The sequence below is a fragment of the Echeneis naucrates genome, chromosome 8, assembly GCF_900963305.1.
Source record: "Echeneis naucrates chromosome 8, fEcheNa1.1, whole genome shotgun sequence".
NCBI classification, from domain to species: domain Eukaryota; kingdom Metazoa; phylum Chordata; class Actinopteri; order Carangiformes; family Echeneidae; genus Echeneis; species Echeneis naucrates.
In genome coordinates, this window is record NC_042518.1 from 10,271,183 (window position 1) to 10,291,244 (window position 20,062).

The 20,062-nt window shown below is 37.9% G+C and overlaps 2 protein-coding genes across 3 annotated transcripts; both read left to right on the top strand.

Moving 5' to 3' along the window:
- Positions 1-606: 606 nt before the first annotated feature.
- Positions 607-2,449, top strand: pet100 (PET100 cytochrome c oxidase chaperone). Its single transcript, XM_029508717.1, has 4 exons — positions 607-734; positions 919-1,005; positions 1,123-1,155; positions 1,629-2,449. Exons 1-4 carry the CDS (start codon positions 708-710, stop codon positions 1,716-1,718), a joined length of 237 nt encoding a protein of 78 aa, XP_029364577.1. The 5' UTR covers positions 607-707; the 3' UTR covers positions 1,719-2,449.
- A 1,500-nt stretch (positions 2,450-3,949) lies between these two features.
- Positions 3,950-13,969, top strand: stxbp2 (syntaxin binding protein 2). 2 transcript variants are annotated; one of them, XM_029508661.1, is made up of 19 exons: positions 3,950-4,027; positions 6,096-6,145; positions 6,226-6,307; positions 6,685-6,761; positions 6,865-6,940; positions 7,080-7,183; positions 7,292-7,440; positions 7,518-7,602; positions 8,230-8,360; positions 8,492-8,599; positions 9,053-9,110; positions 9,231-9,296; positions 9,543-9,623; positions 11,086-11,227; positions 11,371-11,477; positions 11,590-11,688; positions 11,778-11,863; positions 13,050-13,210; positions 13,303-13,969. In XM_029508661.1, the coding sequence occupies exons 1-19, from the start codon at positions 3,991-3,993 to the stop codon at positions 13,380-13,382; spliced, it is 1,779 nt and encodes a 592-aa protein (XP_029364521.1). In that variant the 5' UTR covers positions 3,950-3,990; the 3' UTR covers positions 13,383-13,969. The 2 variants fall into 2 exon arrangements, with proteins under 2 accessions (XP_029364521.1, XP_029364522.1); XM_029508662.1 differs by having other exon boundaries at positions 3,991-4,027; positions 13,053-13,210.
- The last annotated feature ends 6,093 nt before the right edge of the window (positions 13,970-20,062 follow it).

Genomic DNA, 20,062 nt, shown 5'->3' on the forward strand with positions numbered 1-20,062 from the left:
TTAGTGTCACATTTCATTCTTTTATAATATATATTGATCCTTACTATTGTGTATACATTATATCTGTTACATGTATGTTCTCCCCGAAAGAGCGATCAATCCTCCCATGCTCTTTCTCAGGTTCCTTCCATTTTTCAATTTAAAAATGCTGTTTGGGAATCACGCTTGGTGACCTATTTAAAGGTATGTGGACTAGAAGTGTTGTCATGCTGCAGAAATCGTAAAATCGACATTTGTGACACTGGACTGTATTAATGAAATTTTACCTAAAATGTGACACATTGACCCAAATTGTCACCCAACAGTGATCACACAAAAAAGCTTTTTTCAGGTAGTGTTTTTTTTTTTAATCCAATCTTACTGTGCACAGAAAAATGCTAAAAATCTGTGGTTTGCGGCGCCCCTCAGTGGACAGCCACTATTGCCAATATTTATATTAAATCGAAACTCAGCTGCGATTCTCCGATTTTGAGTTTTATGTGTTTGTTGACAAGAGACGAAGAAGTGTATGATAAATAGATTTGTTTAAAATAGACAAATATGTTCGCGGTTCGAACGAACATTGCCCAGAACAGCCCTTGCGCTTGCGTCGTAGCTTTAACATGATTGGTTTGTCTAGAAACCCGGAAGTAGTGTGCGAAGCTCTTGGATAATGGTCGAGGTTTAGGCTACTCTTCCTTTGTACTTGGCCAGGAGCTGGAGTCAAAATGGGGGTTAAAATAGAGGTGTTCAGGGTAGGTGTCAAACAAATGGTAAACAATGGCTGGTAATAGTTGATATATATTGACTTCAAGGTGTATAAGTGTGCGAACCAGTTTACAATTTGTGTTTCGATCTAGCTATTCATGATCACGAAGCTAACTTACAGTTTCTCCACACTAACTCACCGGGTAATTTATTTGTTTTCATTTTGCACAGATGATGCTGTATCTATCATTTCCCGTGGCAATGTTCTGGGTCTCTAATCAAGCAGAGTACTTTGAAGAATACGTAGTAAAGAGAAAGGTCAGTAATGCTGTTTTAGCATTGATCAAACGTGTATACATATATCAGTCCACTCACTCGACCTTGGTGTGTTTTTGTAATCACACGTGTCTCTCTCTTCAATCTTATGGCATACAGAGGGAGATCTTTCCGCCTAACGAAGCAGAGACTGTAAGTGTTTACACAGAGCTTAGCTGTTTATGATATTCACACTGTCGATTTAGGATAGTGTTTGTGGTAGTTACTGCACCCTCAGAGCTCACCTATACGTGTGCATCCCCTTCTTTTTTGAATTAAATGTCATATAGTGCAGAGTTTTCTCATTTTATCACTCCACACAATTACATCCATTGCACAGTAAAACCAAATATAGTTTGTCGGATCACTTTATTGTAATATTTCAAATCAAATATCATATATCTTTGAAGTTAGTGCTTGTTTCCTTTGTTTTTAAATTGGCTTACAGTCATGTCTTTTCATAATGACTATACCTAAACCCCAAAGCATTGTTTCTATTTCGAGTAATTTATCTGTCTTCATGTTTCTTTGGCATTTTATAAAACCTAATCATCTTGAACAATGTTTGCAGTGATGTCTATTTGATCTGCTGAGGATGTACTTAACCATGGTACATTTTCTTTCAGAGGAAGGAGCTGGAAGACTTTAAAGAGCGAATGCGTGTTCGTAAGGAGCAGCGGATATTGAAAGATACTATTGTTCAGTCTGAGAATTGAGGATTATATGTTGAAGAAGCACATGGAGGGTTATCCAGGAGGGAATGAAGTGGGACCACTTCACACTGGAAGTCTACCAAGTTGACGCACATCAAAGGTGTGCTGGGTGATTTTTTTTTTTTTTTTTCCTTGGATTAAATATCCCTAAAAAGCATAATATTATATTTGAGTTTTGATGTGTGAATGCCAGAACTCTCCACTTGTGTTTAAATGACTGATACATTGAGATGCTCTAATTCTGTCATAAAATAAATGTAATTTAAATTGTTTATCCACTTTGATTAATGTTACTATAATGTAATGTTATCATGATTAAGTTTGTGGGTTATTATTGTTATTATTAATAACATTAATTATTAAACCCTTTTTTGTGTATTGAGTTTCATAACATTGTCTCAAAGTGAATTTAATTAAGTATTTTGATATTGAACACCTGGGACTAATATTTTATTACCAACAACATAAAATGTCTGAATTATTCACGCACATAAAAGGTATATAGACTGGTTGCATAACTATTCAGCTTCTTTAATTATATTTTTATAGAGGCACCCGTGGTAATTAGTGCCTTGAGGCTGTGTTTAAACAGAGGGTAGTTTATTGGAAAATAAAAGTTCATATAATTCACAGTTAACTTTAACACAGATTTTTGTCTCTTGCATATTTGCATTTGGCTGCTTTTATGATAGCATCTACCTTAGAAGCCTTACAGTTCCTGCTGCAGATAAGCATCCCCACGCTATGATGCAACTAATATCCAGATATAGTATCAAGCAAGAGTCACAACAACCACAACCGCCATTTTCTAAATGGATGGTTGTCATACTTGGCACCTGTGAGGGTTGGTGCCCCACAGATAAAGTTTTTGTTGAAAAATATTCAACCTACTTCCACTGAGTATCAAATACCATAACTCAATTAATTCTTGGAACACTATCATACCATTAAGGGCTATTTTTCAACTTACTGTACTACCTAAAATAAATTCAGTGCAAGGCTGGTACTATATCAGTGAGCCTGTGCCTTCCTTTATTTGAGTTTCATATTAGCGTAATAAAAAAAGTAAAAGTAATAAAAATTGTTGATAGAAATAAAAACGCTACGCTTAGCGTTCTCACATGCTCCAGATTTACAGCTCATAAGTCATTTTGAATATGGCATGAGCTTTTTCATACTACCACAGTTAAATGTGATCTCAAAGGGAAAGATTGTCCTTGGCTTGTCCAAACAATCTTTAGTCTTGGATCTGTCCTAACAACAATCATGCTTAACAAATTGCTGAACTTATCAGCCATAATGATGTGATGACATGGTGCTCTCAAAGCCCATTAAACGATACCCTCAAATGTAGTTAGCAATGAACGATAGCCAGCTGGATGTCTCACAGTTTGTCTTCTGAGGTACTGGCAAAAGAGAGGGGGTAGTTCCTTTGCAGCTGTGTCTTTCTTTTTATAGTTGTCACTCAATTGAAAGTCAGATTCAAAATATGGTTTAATTATATTTTTATGATGCAACAGACTATTACTACTCCTGTAATGTGTTGAAGGCCATTTAATGATCCAAAATCCAAGAGATCAGGAAGTCTCTTTGCAGAACCTCTGTATAAAATGAAATTTGACTGAAAAGTACAGTACAAGCCAAAAGTTTGGTCACACCTTATCATTCAAATGAATAGGAAAGTGTGTCCAAACCTTTGGCCTGTACTGTAAATCAAGTAATTTTGTGTCTTGTTACAGTGACACAAAGAGGCACAGTACAATTATGACTTATCACAAAATAGTCCAAAGCAGACAGAGAATGAGTACCATGACTATAAACAAAAACTTAAGACACACAAAACGGGTAAAATGAGTGGAAAGAAATGACTGGCATACACATGCAAAAATAGAAAGACAAAAAGTATTCTTGAGTAGACATAAGTGTCTCAAAATTATTTACTTCTCATTTAATCTGTAGGTCCTGCTCATATCACTTCCGTTGATATGATGTGACAAGTTCATTTTTTAATAACGCCAGAAACCTTTGTTAATCTTAAATTAAAGCAGATAAGCAATTTCCCACAACCACCGATTGTGCGTTCGACATGTTGTTGCAGGCAGCAGTATCAGACGGTAGGAGGCAACATTACACTGTTGTTTGCCACACAACACACACACACACACACACACACACACACACACACACATACACACATACACACACACACACACACACACACACACAACAGGCTCTGATAAGGAAGTGACCGACCAGTATTCAGACTGATGTCAAGATGGCACCGGGTGGGCTGAAAGCGGTAGTCGGAGAAAGTAAGTGGCACATTTGTCGTGAGCTGTCTGCTTTTATAAGTTTGTTACAACTACAACGCACTTGTAAAATATTTAAAATGGAGCCGTGGTGTCTTCACAATATACGTGCATGTGACATTAAATGTTTGGGGACTGTCGGTCCAATGAAGGCTTCTTCCTGCTCCGGTCCGACTGTCAGTCCACTCCTAACATTACGGAAATACACACACTTGGTGTTGTTTTTTCATTGTTTTCTCGTGTTGGCATCACAACTTTCTGAGGGGGAATGGAGGCTTGTTTTTGCGACGTTAGGCTGCCGGAAAAAGGGCAAAAATAAACATCGTCGTCGGTAGCAGGTGTAATTGCGGCTGTCCCAAGTATGATGCTAATGCTAGTTAGCTAGCCCAGCAGGAAGTTCCGTAACTTGGATTAAATCAGCCTGAACCGGCTGAAAGAAATAAACTATTAAAACATCCACAGACTCACAACTTCTCCTACGTAGCATCGTGAGTGTACCTGACAGTTTTAATATTTATCATTGTATTGTAAATAAACACTAAATCTAAACGTCACGCAAACAGTGAGGCTTTAAAAGACATTTTAAAGAGGTGTCCGGCGTAATAATGATTAATACATTTTGTGTGACAAATCTCTGTTAAACATGATTCATGTATTTGTCATGGCGTGTTAATTTTAGAATTGAAACACAGTTACCTTGGTCCAGTCTTTGGTAGTGTCAGGAGATGTCACTGTAAGTGTTGTTTGTGTACACACCCTCCCTTAAAAAAGAAAGTATGTACTGGTCATGCTGGAGATAAGGCCAGCATGAACTTGACACTTTTGTGCCTAATGAATTCTACGTTGTGAGGAATAAACCGTATGATTTTGATATATATTCTGTGCATTTGTAGGCCGGATATGCTGAGTCTTATTTTGCTTAATCTGTGGCTAAAAAATGTTGTGGTTCGTTGTTACACTCGAGTTAATGCCTGGGAGTGTGATATAACTTTAGTGGACACCTCCAAAAATAATATTTGTGGTCTTTGCAAATAAACTGAGAGCAGTACTGTTATAATAACAAGTTATAACAGTAATAAGACAAGGCACCCTTCTTTTACAAATAAATCATACTGCCTTAGCTCACCTTTTTGCAAATGTTTTGGTAAATTGAAACTTTAGCATCACAAATACGTCAGCTAGATTAAGAAAGATTAAGAAAGGGAAAATGATACTGGTGGTCATCTTTTCCAGAGAGTACAAGATGCATCAATGTGTGATGAATTTTCCACTGGAGTCTGTATCTCTTATGGAAAAAAAACATTAAATAATTCACCTTCCTATTAAGATCTGTAGAATTTATTTTAAACCTACCTAAAACGTTTCTGACAAACGTTTTTCTGATTTTTAGATGATAAATTCTGCCTTCCCATTTTAATAGTCTTAACCCAGAAACAAATATCTGTCTCCCCAGCTTAAACACAAATTAATATGACGATGATTATGAATGACCTTAACTTACATCATTCTTTTTTGGTGAGTTTTAAGAAGGAAGTTGAGTGAAGAACAAATTGCATTTATGTAGTTCCTTGTTTTTGTCTCTTTCCACACTCCTTTTGTGCATTGTTAAAACACGGACAGACAAGAGTTTGAGGATTTATGATGTAGTTTCAGTGTTTTCCTAAGAGAAACAGAGGCGGTGTCTTCCTCATGTAGTGATGATGGCCAACACAATGGCTGCATTAAAATATAATGAATTTTGTTGTGTAAAACAACACCTTTGCTCTTCTACCCTTGATAGTTAATGTTTGATTCCAGGGCATTTTGGTTAATATAGTCCACCTGCAAGAGATCTGTTATTCTGAGGGTCTTGTATTGTTTGTATTTAGAGTTTTGTGAACCTTAGCTGTAATTACATATTATGTTGTTTGTATGTAATATTATTTCTGAATTGTGTAAGTGGTACATTGCCAGTCAGTGTATAGTGTACAGTGCGTGTTATCTGTTTTACCAGACATGTCTTTGCAATTTGAAATGTTTCAAAGATATTCATAGCACTGTAATATTTATAAATCTGTCTTCACATCCATAGAAATCCTCAATGGGGTCATAAAGAGTGTGAAGAAGGAAGGAGAATGGAAGGTAACAGTTTCCCAGTGAAAGTTAAGAAACCCCCTGATTTTGTTATTCTGAATTTAACTCTTATTATTTATCTCCTTTAGGTTCTTATTGTGGACCACATCAGCATGAGAATTTTGTCCTCTTGCTGCAAGATGTCTGATATTTTGGCAGAGGGAGTGACCAGTAAGTATGCAGATTGTTAATGGGCCTACGTCATATGGATTAGATACACACATGAAAGATCAAGCTTAAAACAATTAACAGATACACATTTGTTTTGCTGCCATTCACAGGGCAGTTTGGGCAGAGAGTTAATGTGACATGCGTTGCCCTGGCTATTTACATAATGCTCATCCTCTTCCCATACTACACCTGGAAAGAAGCAATGTTTCCCAAGTTGAAAATGTACACTCACTGAATTTATAAAAAATAAATGATTTGTGAAAAATAAATGCCAGCATTAATAATATTGTTTCCCTTCATATAATAATAGTGATTTTTAGCAATGTCAGATTGTTTAGATATAAGCATTGTACTCTTCTGTCTTTTATGCTTTTCAGTTGTGGAAGACATCAACAAACGCAGAGAACCCATTTCAAGTTTGGAGGCCATTTATTTGATTTCACCTGTTGAGAAGGTTAGATTTTTCCCTTCTGCTTAGAATTCCTTTTATAATGTCACACATACACACACTAACATATTTATTAATCATTAAAACAAAAATGTTTTTTTGTTTGCAGTCCATTCGTGCTCTCATTAACGACTTCAAAGATGCTGCTTTCACCTACAAAGCAGTACACATTTTCTTCACCGACAGTAAGTTTAGCTTTGTGTGTCTGTATCCTGGAGTTTTGCTTATTTTTATCATTAATTACAGCGTTGAAATCTATTTAAAGGTTTATAAATCATTTGCAAGTGTACTGTGCAAAAGAGTTCCAATATATTTTTCCCCCAGCCTGTCCAGATGGCCTCTTTGCTGAAATTGGGAGATCCAGAGTTTCTAAGGTTGTCAAGACTTTAAAAGAGATCAACGTTGCTTTTCTGCCATATGAGTCCCAGGTAGAGATGATTGTGCATTCATTGACATCGGCGCACTTTAGCTTTTCCCATCCATTGTTAATGTTATAGAATGACTTTTGAACACATCAATTCCTCTCACCCCTGCAGGTATTTTCCTTGGATGACCCGACCTCCTTGTACTCTTTCTATAGCTCAAAGCCAAATGAAAACAAAGACAAAATGATGGAAAATCTGGCAGAGCAGATTGCAACTCTGTGTGACACACTGAAGGAGTACCCTGCAATCCGTTATCGCAAGTATGGAAGCCTTATGCACAGCATATTTAGTCTGTTACTGAATATATTTGCTGATTCTTTGCTTCTCTGTATCTCAGGGGACCAGAGGAGAATGCTAGACTGGCAGAGGAGGTTCACCAACGCCTCATTGCTCACAAAGCTGACAACCCAAGCATGGGAGAGGTGTGAATTCATTAACTACAACAATTTATCCTTATCCCTTTTTGTGCGCTGATTATATACAACTCAAAGTCAAGAAATTATGAGTTGAATTCTTAAACTGATTTTTTTTCTTTGATCCAACTATATACAAAACTAGACATCATTTGAGATTCTGCTGCTTTCAACCTTCACACATTGTTGACGTCTTAGTGGTTTCTGGGTTTTACTTCCTATTGATTATTTTTCTCATGCTTCGCTGGGTCTTTCTCTTTTCCATTCTTCTCTTCTGTCTTTCTCAGCTGAAATTTCCTTGCTCCTGATATGAGTCTCAACAGGCATGTATTACTGATCTCTTTTTGCTTCCACACATCTATGCTGCATTAATATTTACCTCTCTCTAAGAATACTCTGTATATTTTTTTTGCTATCTTTAAAATTGCTACGTCATGCTGCGTCAGACAGTGATACTGAATTAGGGCAGATTAAAGCTGAAAAGACTTTAACTACGTGACAAATTTTCAAAAATGTAATAATCAGCCTTGTACTTCATGTGTACTGTAGCTTAAATTGTCATTTATTAAACATCTGTGATACAAATCTGATCTTCAAGTAATATTAGATGATATCCCTTATGTTCATTGGTCATAGGGTGCAGATAAGGCACGATCGCAGCTACTCATTGTTGATCGTGGGTTTGATCCTATCTCACCTATTCTGCATGAGTTGACCTTCCAGGCAATGGCCTACGACTTACTAGATATCAAACAGGACATCTATACGTGAGTAAACATCTTATTATACCATATTTTGGATGCTGTTCATTTTTTTTTTTTTTTTTGGTCAGGTTAGGGTGTTATCCCAGTTCTCCACAGTCATTCATGATATATGTACTTGCTCTTTTTTATGCTAGTTATCAGACAACAGGCATTGGGAATGCCAAAGAGAGAGAAGTGTTATTGGATGAAGACGATGAGCTCTGGGTACAGCTCAGACATATGCACATCGCAGACGTCACCAAGTAAGTCTCTCACGATGCAATAAGTACATCTGTCACATTTCTGCTTTAATTTGGTTTCCCTGTTGTCATTCTCAACACATTGTGGTCATTGCTTTCACTTCCGATAATGTTAAAAGCTGAAAAAAAAAAACTGTTTTCTCCAAGTTAGAAGATATTTTGTGTGCTTCGCCAGTGAATTTAATTCTTGGTTTGTTGTAGATTAAGTTTTAAAATCATATTCCCCAGCATGAAAGAATTCTTTAAATGCTCGGCTGCCTTTTGCCTTTAACCTAGCATTATTTGTTATAAAGATAAGGATGTATTAATCTAATGAGGTCAGTTTTGATCACTTGAAGTACTGTTTTATCAAATATCAAAATAGATTACACTTAGATTTGCTGTTAATATTACTGTAACTGGTCCAGTGAGGTTGTGCATGAGGTAATTAATCATTTTCCAAACTCGCTGTTGCAGGAAAGTGACAGATCTTCTTCGATCCTTTTGTGAAAGCAAGAGAATGTGCACGGACAATGTGAGTGTTTATGTGCAGTGCTCATTTTGCCTCATTTATTATAGATGTTGGTTGTATAACATTATGTGAATCTTCAATGTAAGATTTATCTATTTATCCATTTATTTATTTGCATTTCAGGCCAACATAAAAGATCTCTCTCAAATATTAAAGAAGATGCCTCAGTATCAGAAAGAGCTGAGCATGGTGAGTAGGATCAAGAAAAGCCAACTTTTCAGCTTTAATATTATCTTATGATAATTGTTATTAAGGAGTACTCTAGAGCAAAATCTTTTTTTTTTTCTTTTTTTTTTTTAAACGCATCTCCTTTTAGAGTTGCCAGTTGTTCATGTAGCTTTGAAAGGGTATTTATAGGTTTTCTGTATAATATTAAGCTTTTGTAACCATTATTTGTAAATAACAGTAAACAGTATTTATGTAATTTCTTCACAGTACTCCACTCACTTACACCTGGCTGAAGCTTGTATGAAGAAATTTAAGGCTTCTCTTGATAAGCTTTGTGAAGTGGAACAGGTGAGTCATCTTGTGTCTTTTGCAGTAGAGATTCATCATGTTTCATTAACAAATTAACCATTTGCCACAGAACTAAAGGGACACACCTTATAAAACAAAAGCATTTGCCATTAAAACATGATAATCTTCTTGATTCCTAGAGAGAAAGGTTCTCATGGCCAGTAAACATTATATTCTTGGACTTTGTCTGCTCACGCATTGTTGCCAAAACATCCTGTCAGTCTGCAGTTTTTTTATATCGCGAGGGATCAGCTAAAATCCCCCACTGCGTTAGTCACTGACAGCAAGTGTCTTTGAGAGAATGTCTGAAATGGAATTAGTGACCTCGCTGTGATACCGTCTTAATTTATACCTCCTCTGTGGTATGCTCAAATGCCTCTGGCATGGCCTGGAAATATTTAATGGAGCGTCATAATCGTAATATTGCATAAGAAGCTTGGGACCGGACATCAACATCCCTATATCTACAGATAATGAAGAAGCTGTTGCACCATTACTGAGTGTAAAGACTTTTAATAACACATACATTTACTACCGGGTAATGTAGAAATCCTACCATCAGCGTGAGCCAGGGATAAAGCCACAGCTCAGAACAGTGTCAAACTCCAGTGTCTTGTTTGTATATGCCACACATGGTTAGTCTTCCCGCGGGTATGTATTCTGCCACATTTTGACCTGGATTTGTTGCGCTACATGCACACAGGAAATTATAAGTTATGCATTGTTGTTCATTATGAAATGCACGTGTTAATGGGGCTCTTTTGTATGAGTGAATCACTTGGCTGCACTAATGGATTGTCAGCATGTCTGAAAGCTGCCTCTTTAATCCAGTGGCCATATTTTGGCTCTAAGATAAACAGTGGGATCCAAACAACACAAGCTCTGTCAGTTTTCATTTGTGAAAGTGTTCTACATTGTTTGGGCAACCCAATATAAATGTATGAGTGGAGCTTTCCAAACTAATTTATGTACTGTATTTCGAGGGCTCTTCACTAGTCACTCTGTAGGATTCATTTGACCACTAAATATATTGTTGTTGATTGGCCTCTAAAGGCTTTGTCCAAATTTATTACAAAGCATGGCAAGAGTTTTAAAGAAGGTCACACAGGGATTGCATTAAGGGAAATCCCAAAGCTAGATGTAAGTTGCACTATTTGCCACTATTTTACACGTAGTTAATGGAAAATAAAATAAAAAGGTACTTTTTTTTTTTTTTTGTTCAGTGACAAATATTTTGAAATGAAAATCAGGTGAATGCAATACCATTATTAACCTTTTTACAAAGTTCAGTTGTTAAGAAATTGCTGTTCTTGGAGACAAAACATGTTCATAAAACAAGAGGTGGTAGAAAACAGAACCTGAAAACATAAGACCTGTGAGTTTGCTGTCAGCTGACTTGAATTGTGACTGGCAAATCATACTCAAGAGGAAGTTAATGGTTAACTCTTGGTGTCTTTCACAGGACCTGGCAATGGGAGAAAATGCAGAGGGGGAAGCTCTAAAAGATGCGATGAAAAGTATTGTTCCTGTGCTTCTCAACAAAGAAATTGAGGTCTTTGACAAAATCCGCATCATACTGCTATACATATTCCACAAGAAAAAAGGTGTGCCCTGATCACAGCTCTTTGTACACATAATCATACTTGTGTGCATTTGTGGCTAATCTTAACAAGATAAGAAGCTGTATTTTGGACTGAAAAGCAGAGAATAAAGTGCTGCCCTAATTGGAGTCTGATTTTGCATGTAGGCATTGCGGAGGAGAACCTTGCCAAGCTCATCCAACATGCAAACATACAAGCTGACAGCAACATCATTACCAACCTGCAGAACCTGGGTTGTAACATTATAGCTGGGGTAAATTTCTTGAATGCAGTTTGGCAACAGTTTAATTGTTGTGTAAATGTATTGCTTTTGTGTATATATATATATATATTTTTTTTTTTACACAAGTCACACTGTTTGTCAGGGCCGCAATGCTGGGAAAACACTGCCAGAGAGGAAGGAGCGCACAGAGAGCACATACCAGCTCTCTAGATGGACACCCATCATCAAAGATGTCATGGAGGTATTAAAGCACTATTAGTTGTGGTGGTGGTGGTGGTGGTACCGTACCTGCTTAGTTTGGCCTCAGCTTCTGACATGTCTGCATTGCAGAATGCCATCGATGACAAACTGGACAGAAAGCAATGGCCATTCATCTCTGATCCTGCTCCAATCAGTACAACTCAGACTGCAGTCAGGTGGGTACTGTCAAAAAGAAAGAAGGAATTATGAATAATGCATGTTCACTTTATAAGACTTCATGACATTCAAATAAATAAATTGTTATATACAGAAGAACATCTGTTAAGTATGACTAGAAATAAACATTTTTCTAATGTCACAAGGATAGTTTGACAGAACAAAGATATTAAGTGGGTGAACAGACAGATTATTGTTGACAAATAAAAGCTTCTATCCCTGAAATTTAGTTGGAGCTCCACTTACTTCTGACAAAGTGGGTTTAAGGTGAAGATGTGAACATAAGCCAGTTTTGCTTTGAATAGTCCATAATCCTACAGGGATACCCACCATGATGATTATACAAACTAAACTGATGGACCTAGGTTCACTTTTAATCTGCATAATGCACAATGCTTGTCTCCTTCCTTTTAGCAAAGTGCAGAATTAAACCTGAGCACTCATTAATATTAACACTAGAAGGTAACTCCACTATATAGGTCTAACCATATAAAATTGGAAATGGCGGTTAATTTGGCCTCTGTAACATTTTGAAACTGGTTGGCATAATAAGACACTTTATTTATATAGCATCTTTCAAAATTCAGTAACAAAAGATAAATTTAAGATGAATCATCAAATAAACAGATACATTCCTTTCATTCATCTTCTACCCCCCCCGGTCGCAGGGGCTGCCACAGCCAATCCCAGCTCACATTGGGCAAGGGGGGGTACACCCCAGACAGGTCGCCAGTCCATTACAGGGCCACTCACACTCAGACCTACGGGCAATTTAGAGTCATCAGTAAAATAATTCATAAAAATGTAATTCTAAAATTACCAGAAGCCAATGAAGAGATGTTAAAATAGGAATGATGTGCTCTCCTCTTTTGAAATCGGTGACTAGTTTTGCTGCTACCCAGGTTGAAAGAAAAGATTGATAATCAAATGTTAATAAAGTACAACTGATTGTTTGTGGCCAGACTGGAGAGAAGCTGTTCCTTTCTTTTGTTAAGGACATTCTGCCACAAGAGCTCCTTACTTTGAGATGTTCACATACTCATTTAATCATGATCGACCACAGAAAAGAACTTCAGGGCATTGTAGCAGTTAATGTTATTCAGTATGATTAATGTTGGGTCTCCAAAAAAATCTGAAACTGGCTGCTTACAAACAGGACTTATTGTTATTGTTATTCTTTTACAGCAGTGCACGCTTTGGACATTGGCACAAAAACAAATCTCCCACAGAGTATCGCTCTGGCCCTCGGCTTATAATATTTGTGATTGGTGGGGTATCACACTCAGAGATGCGCTCAGCTTATGAAGTCACAAGAACCAGTGACGGGAAATGGGAAGTGCTGATTGGTGAGTAATCACTGCAGAAAGGCCGCTCTTCCTCCAGAAATGCAACATTTAAGCTTGCTTGAGATATAAATATCATTTTTTTTCTTTGACAGGGTCATCTCACATCCTGACTCCAACTAGCTTCCTGAATGACCTGAAGAGTCTGGACCAGGTTCCTAATCCTGATTGTTAGTTAGACCCTGACAAGGGAGGCGCACACTGGAATAATGGTTTGGTTTTTCTTTTGGGATGATTGGTTGCTGGTCTTCTGCCACAGCATTTCTGACATCAGAAGTAAAACAGAGAAGAGAAATTTTAGATGTAGCAATGACAGAAAAATTTGTGATTCTTTGTTTTAGACTTATTTTTATTATATGTTATGAGTTGGCATCTATGATTTGAAAAGAGATAAATTATTTAATTGTAACAATATATTGTTTAGGTTGATTGTGGTATTAGTCCCATTTAAATTCCTATTTTTGTTATATAACTGATTTGCCTTATTTTGTACTACACAATTTCCACATAACTGAATCATCTAACGCCAACAATCCACAGGTAAACTGTAGATGTACATAGGTCAATAGAACCATTTCTGATATATTTGACAATATTAAGTGTGTGATATCCTTTTCCCCCCTCTTTAAAATTTAAAATGTTTCTCAACTGCTGTCTATATCACATTTATCATGTACTTTAATATATTGCTGGGGGCAAGTGTGGTGGTTGTTTCTTTGTTGTGAAAAATGAGTAATAAAAGAAACGTAAGATGCACTAGGATTTGTGTCCCATGAGTAGCTTTCCAGAAGAATAGGGCAAACAGTTTTTTTTGTACCTAAAGGAATGTGTGAAAAATGTGTTTAAAAAAGAAAAAACTGCCCAAACTTGTGGTCCTTAAATCAGGACCTAAGAGTCTATACTCTGGATTATTTGAAATCATGGTGGAGTTCTTTGGATTTTGCTGTCTTATTTGGCCACTGTTAATATGGTCTCCTAATATTCATGCCTTTTATGAGAAAATACTTAAATTCATTATATATCTTTTATGTCCATTTTCAGAGTTTTCCTTAACAGACCTCAAACCATTTATTTAAATTAATCAGTACGTGCATTTTTTTTAAATCCTAAATATTCTAAATGTTAAAGCTTTGATCTGATTTTTTTTTTTTTCCAGTAACTTTTCATAGTTAAAATCAAAATGTAAATGTAAAAATTTCTGAATATCCTATTGAGTTCATTACAGTGGCATTTTTATTCATCCCAGACATATGTCCCCTTGCACCATTTAATAACGGTGTGGAGGGTTTAAATGTAAATGTAAAATGTTGGGCCATAAAGATGGATATGTACACCTACCAGTGAAAAAGATCATCCCTCTCCATGCTGAGGATTATCTTTTCATCTGGGATTACAGATGGTAATATTAAGAATGGGACACTGGCTGGAGTCTTAATGGCAATGGGTTAGTACTCGGGACTTAGCTCTATTTAAAAGCCTTCTACAAAGCCATATCCGGAACACGTGTGGACTGGCACCATCAGGAACGTTTCCATCGCGCATGCAGTATTTCTGCAGAAGTGGTATTGAATGGATCCTCTGTTGATAACAAAGGGTATTTTTGCGTAACCATCTGCGCTGGTCACGGTTGAGTGAGGTGTCATTTTGGGATCTTTTGCCTCTTTTGTGCATTTCTCAGCAGCAGCTGATATGGACCCCACATCACAGGCTTCCAACACTTTGGAGGTGGGTCTTTGGTAGCATAACAACTTTCCTCCTTTTTTTTTTTTTTTTGTCTCTTTCTAGATATTTCTTTAATACAGCGTATCTAAACTTGAGAAAATGATTCATAAAAGTAAATATTCTTTGTGTTTGTGCCTCTGGATAGTGCATATTTTATTCCAATTAGTAGATAATGTGATGACATTTTGAGGTGAGCCCTGTATTACATTCATCCCGCAATAAGCTTTTCAATGTTTGCAGTGACATGTAAAGTTTCAACGAATCATTCTCCTTCCAAGATTTCAATTGTGTGTTAATATGATGTTCATTGTTCAAAAGGAATCTTCAGAACAGGAGCAGATGGTGAACATAATGAGTCTCTCACAGCGAGGACGAATGGATGAGCAGCGCTGCACCTTGAGTCCTGTTAAAACTGCTCCAGTCAAATCCACAGGTTGGAACAGCTGACACATAGATACCATATACAATAGATGTGCCCTTTTATAGATTGATTATGGTTTAATCCTTAAATCCCACAGGTTCAAATTTTGAGGTGTCATCAGACAGCAAGCGACTTGATGGCCTGAAGGTGTCAGCGTTTAATGACCAGGTACAGGACCAGGTCTGAATGCAAGTCCCTGCACAGATGCTGTGATGTATAAATGACTGAAGTCCATCCATATTTGGATTTGTTTTCCAAGGGCAACCATCACGACTCTGCACCTCAGATCTCTGTGACCGAGAGCACTCCAGATAGAAATAGGAAACTTCTCACACCAGCCCACCAATTACAGGTTCCCTCTCAGCGTGACGGCTCCAGTTCCATAAAGGTCTCTTCCGTACCCTTATGTCTTTGGCTGGCTGATGTTATCTAATATTGTTCATCACCGTGTATTGAAATTTTTGTCCAACAGATGGAATTACAAGACGAACAACAAGAGTTCATGAATATGCTCAGCCATGGACAGCGTGGGCGCATGGACGACCAGCGCTGCTGCTTGGATCCTACCAAGAGCGCTCCTTGCACGCCAAAATGCGCAGACAAAAAGCTTGCTGCAGGTGAATTAAAAGTCATCATGTCTCCCTGCAGCCCCTTCAAGAAGTTTGCTGCAATTTTTAGGTTCAGACATTGCAGTTTCATTTTCATGAGTACCTCAACAATTTCACTAGTTGCTGTATTTCATCTTCCCAGGCGCAGATGCTGAAATGTTATTCAATCTCTTGGCCAACACTCAGAGTCAGCGTCTCGATGACCAGAGAGTTTCTCTTCCCACGCTACCAGGATTAAATAAAGAAATTGAGAAATCTCCTGAAGGAGGAGAGTCAAACTATTTGTGTTACATGGTCTCAAAAGTGCAGGTCCGTACTTAACTTTTCAAAGAACAAAATATTTAGCATTTTTAAAGGCACTTAATGAATGTTAATGTACTGGCTCGGACTCAAATGTTGCACAAAGAGCTGTGAAAACTGTATTTTAAACAAATCAAGTATAAGTTGTGAGATGCTACAAGAACAGTCATAAATACTTGTGCTTGAGATGTATGATGCTTCAAGCTCAGACAGTTTTCTGCAGTTTCTCTTTCTATCACGTTGCTGCAGGGTGTCAGAGCTTTTAGTGCTAAAAGTGCTCACTGACCAAAAAAAGCCTGAGAGATCCTGACCTCATTCATTTCAGGGCTCCAGGATGGACGACCAAAGGTGCTCACTACCTCAAATCCGAACGCCAGGCTCTTCATCAAAAGAGGCTGCGTCCAGTTCAGGTCCTCTACGCTCAGCCTCTTTCAGCCCCAGCTCAGACGTAGAACGGCCAAAAAGTAAAGATAAAGCTGCTCAAAAACAGGTATATTCTGAAGTCACGACCGTCATTTTTAAACCCCGAGGATCTCCTTTTAAAACTCTAAAGCCTGAAGTTGTTGAATCTGAATATTAGTTTGGTTTTGTACCATTTTACTGACCCAAGTATGTTGTGCACTGTTTTTACACACCTAGGCCGAAGAGGACGCTTTTTTCAACTTAATGAGTCATTCTCAGCGTGGGCGAATGGATGAGCAGCGATGCGTCTTAAATGTTACGCCCCAGTCAACACCGAAGCACAAGCCCAGCCAGGGTGCTTTGCCCAAAGGTTCAATTTATGTTTAGTTTTGTTTTTTTTTTTAAGTTTTTACAATAACAGCTTTGTTATAGTTTCGTGTTGTTCTGTGATTGTATGTCTCCTCTTAGGTCCAGATTCTGAAAAGTTCCTCAATTTGCTGGCCAATTCTCAAGGCCAGCGGCTTGATGACCAGCGGGTGTCTCTTCCTTCATTGCCAGGTATACAGAATGGTGGTACTACCTCCACATCAACTGCGTCAGAGATGGATGCAAGCTACTTGTGTTACATGGTCTCCAAAGTCCAGGTTGGTCCCTCACAGAGCTGGCTGGATTTTATTTCCAGATGTAGATTATGTTTAAAGATGCATCCAGCTGCAACTTGACTGTTAAGATTTTGCTCGTACAGGGGTCTAGGATGGACGAACAGAGATGTTCTGCACCCAACCCCTTACAGAATTGTAATTCAGAGACATCTGAAAAAGCTCCCCGGAGGTCTGCCTCTTTAAACCGTGACAAAGCTTACCAACAGCAGCAGGTGAGACATCATGGTGCCCAAAGCACAGCTTAAAGTTTACCATACATACTTTTCTTATTTTGTATCCTTCGAACTAGGCATGAAAAATTGCACCAGTGAAGTGTAGCGAGGCGCTTTGTTCAGTGTTTTGTCTTTATTATTTTGAAAGCAGCATTTTTTTTTTTTTTTTTTTTTGGGCCAAATAGTTTGTGAATTGTGCCACTTCTTATCTTTCTTAAATCTTTCTCAGGAGGCGCCCTCACCTGAGCAGGAACAGTTTTTCAAAATGATAAGCCATGCACAAGGTGGACGTATGGATGAGCAACGCTGCTCATTACAACCGAGCAGAAGTACACCTGCCACACCCACCCACAATCGAGGCGCTTTAAACAATGTAGCCACAGGTGAGAAAACCAGATAGGGCAGCAAAAATTCAAATGTTTGTACTCTGCCACTAAAATGTCACAAATGCAAACCCTTGTTGTTGTTGTTTTTTTTTTGCAGGCACAGAAGCTGATACATTCTTCAACATCATTGCCTCCAGTCAGGGACGACGGCTAGACGATCAGCGTGTTTCACTTCCTACTCTGCCAGGGATAAGTGGGAACTCTGAAAAAAGAGAAAATGCCAAGTCTGGAACCCCGGTAAGTTACACAGTGTGATTTCAATGACTGGTTGTGTGGAATAAAAGGTGACATGCAGATCTTGACGTAGATTGGGCCAGTATGCAATACGCACATTCTTGTGACAACATAATCATAGCTCCTGACCGAAACAACAAGATGTATAAAACAAGTTCCTCCTATAGAATAGTTCAATTAAATAGACCCATTAAAGGTCAAAAATAAAACATTCATAGATACATAGAAGAAATGAAAAATATGTTAACATAGAAATACTTAATAAACAGCAGTGAACATTCAGAAAGCTGAGATTTGACTGTTTGTGGTTTAATTCCTAAAAGCTCAACTGACTTTTGTTTTTGAAATTGTCTTCTGCAAGGCTTGTCCACCAAAAATCACTGTGGCTGAAAGTACGCCAACAACACCAAGGAAGGGGTTAATGACTAATGCACCATCTGGCTCCCCCAGAGTTATGCCTAAGTCTGCCTCATTTACCCCTGAAACAGAATATCAGAAGAATCTAAACTCAGCTCAGGTAAATTGTTCACCTCGAATATAACAATGATTTTATTAGAAATGTGAAAATGGTGGTGGGGCTTTTAGTGACTGAAACACCGCATTGAGCATTGAGCAATGACTTGGTTTTGTTTTGTAGATGACATTGAGGGTGTCCTTGAGTTTCACACCTCAGCAGGTAAGTTAGGTGGATGGCCACACTTTAATGATCTTGTGCATGAAATTGTTATATTACAGAAGCCAAAAATTAAAGGCCGATATTGCTGAATTGCAGGTGTATAGAGCCAGGTGCTGAACAACAAATAAAAAAAACAAAAAAAACAACAATATAAACATCAAAAGCTATAAGAATAGGAATGAAATAAAAACAACACACAATGCAATGTATACTATACTTTGGTTATATTAAATATCACAAGGGTGCTTGATATTTAAGTCATCCTGCAGTGCATTCAGAAATGTGCAAAATGAAAGTGGATAGTAATGCTAATTTATAGTAAAGTATGATATAGTCTTGTATGTGCAGATGGCAAGACTGCAGTATCAGTTCAGCTGTACAGCTTTGTGTGAATATAGAATGATTTCCTGAAACATTCTTTGTGAAAGGTTGTTTTCCTAATAAAACCAATATTTGGCTCTTTTGTCTTTCAAAGGGATGTGAGAATCCTGATCAGCTGTGCACATTCCCAGAAGTCTTTCTCACTCTAGGAGCCCCAGGAGATAACCTTGTGATTCCTCTGAGCCCAGCACCTGGCAGACCCCTCGCCTTCAACTTAAACCTTGTCCCAAAGGAAAACGTTAGGTCAAGGCATTGCTCTCCAAGCCACGCAACTCCCAGAAAAGGCCGCTCAAGATCACCATCTCCCAACCCTGCACATCCTGTAGCCTCATATCCACATGAACAGGGGAACCCCGTGACCAGGACCATCAGTCCAGATGACGACTGTTTCTCTCTGATTGAGAAGGTTCATACAGCCCAACTGCAGAAAGGGGCGGCTCAAGGAGGGCAAAAATGTAAAGGGGATCCTGGAAGGGGAAGGGAGAAGGAGAAGGACCAAGGAAAGGGAAAGGGGGTGGGAAAGAGAGAGAGAAAGGATTGTGGCACGAAGCAGTAGTCAAATAAATATAGTATTTTTTTATTTATTTATTTTTTTTGTGAAGGGAAACGATAGGAGATGAAATTTGAGGCGTCAGCAAACGTCTGAGATAACAACTGATTTAAAATTCCTAAGATTGTCATTGTGGTTTTTACATGGCTCTATCTGGTGTAGAGCTGAAGTCTATGAAATTGTTTTTATTTTTAGCACAAGGTAGGTTACTTGTTAAGGATATGCTGTATGTAAATATTATTAAGACATCATTTTGGAGGTGAGAATTCACTGCTTTTCTTTTTCAGATGTAATTTGATTA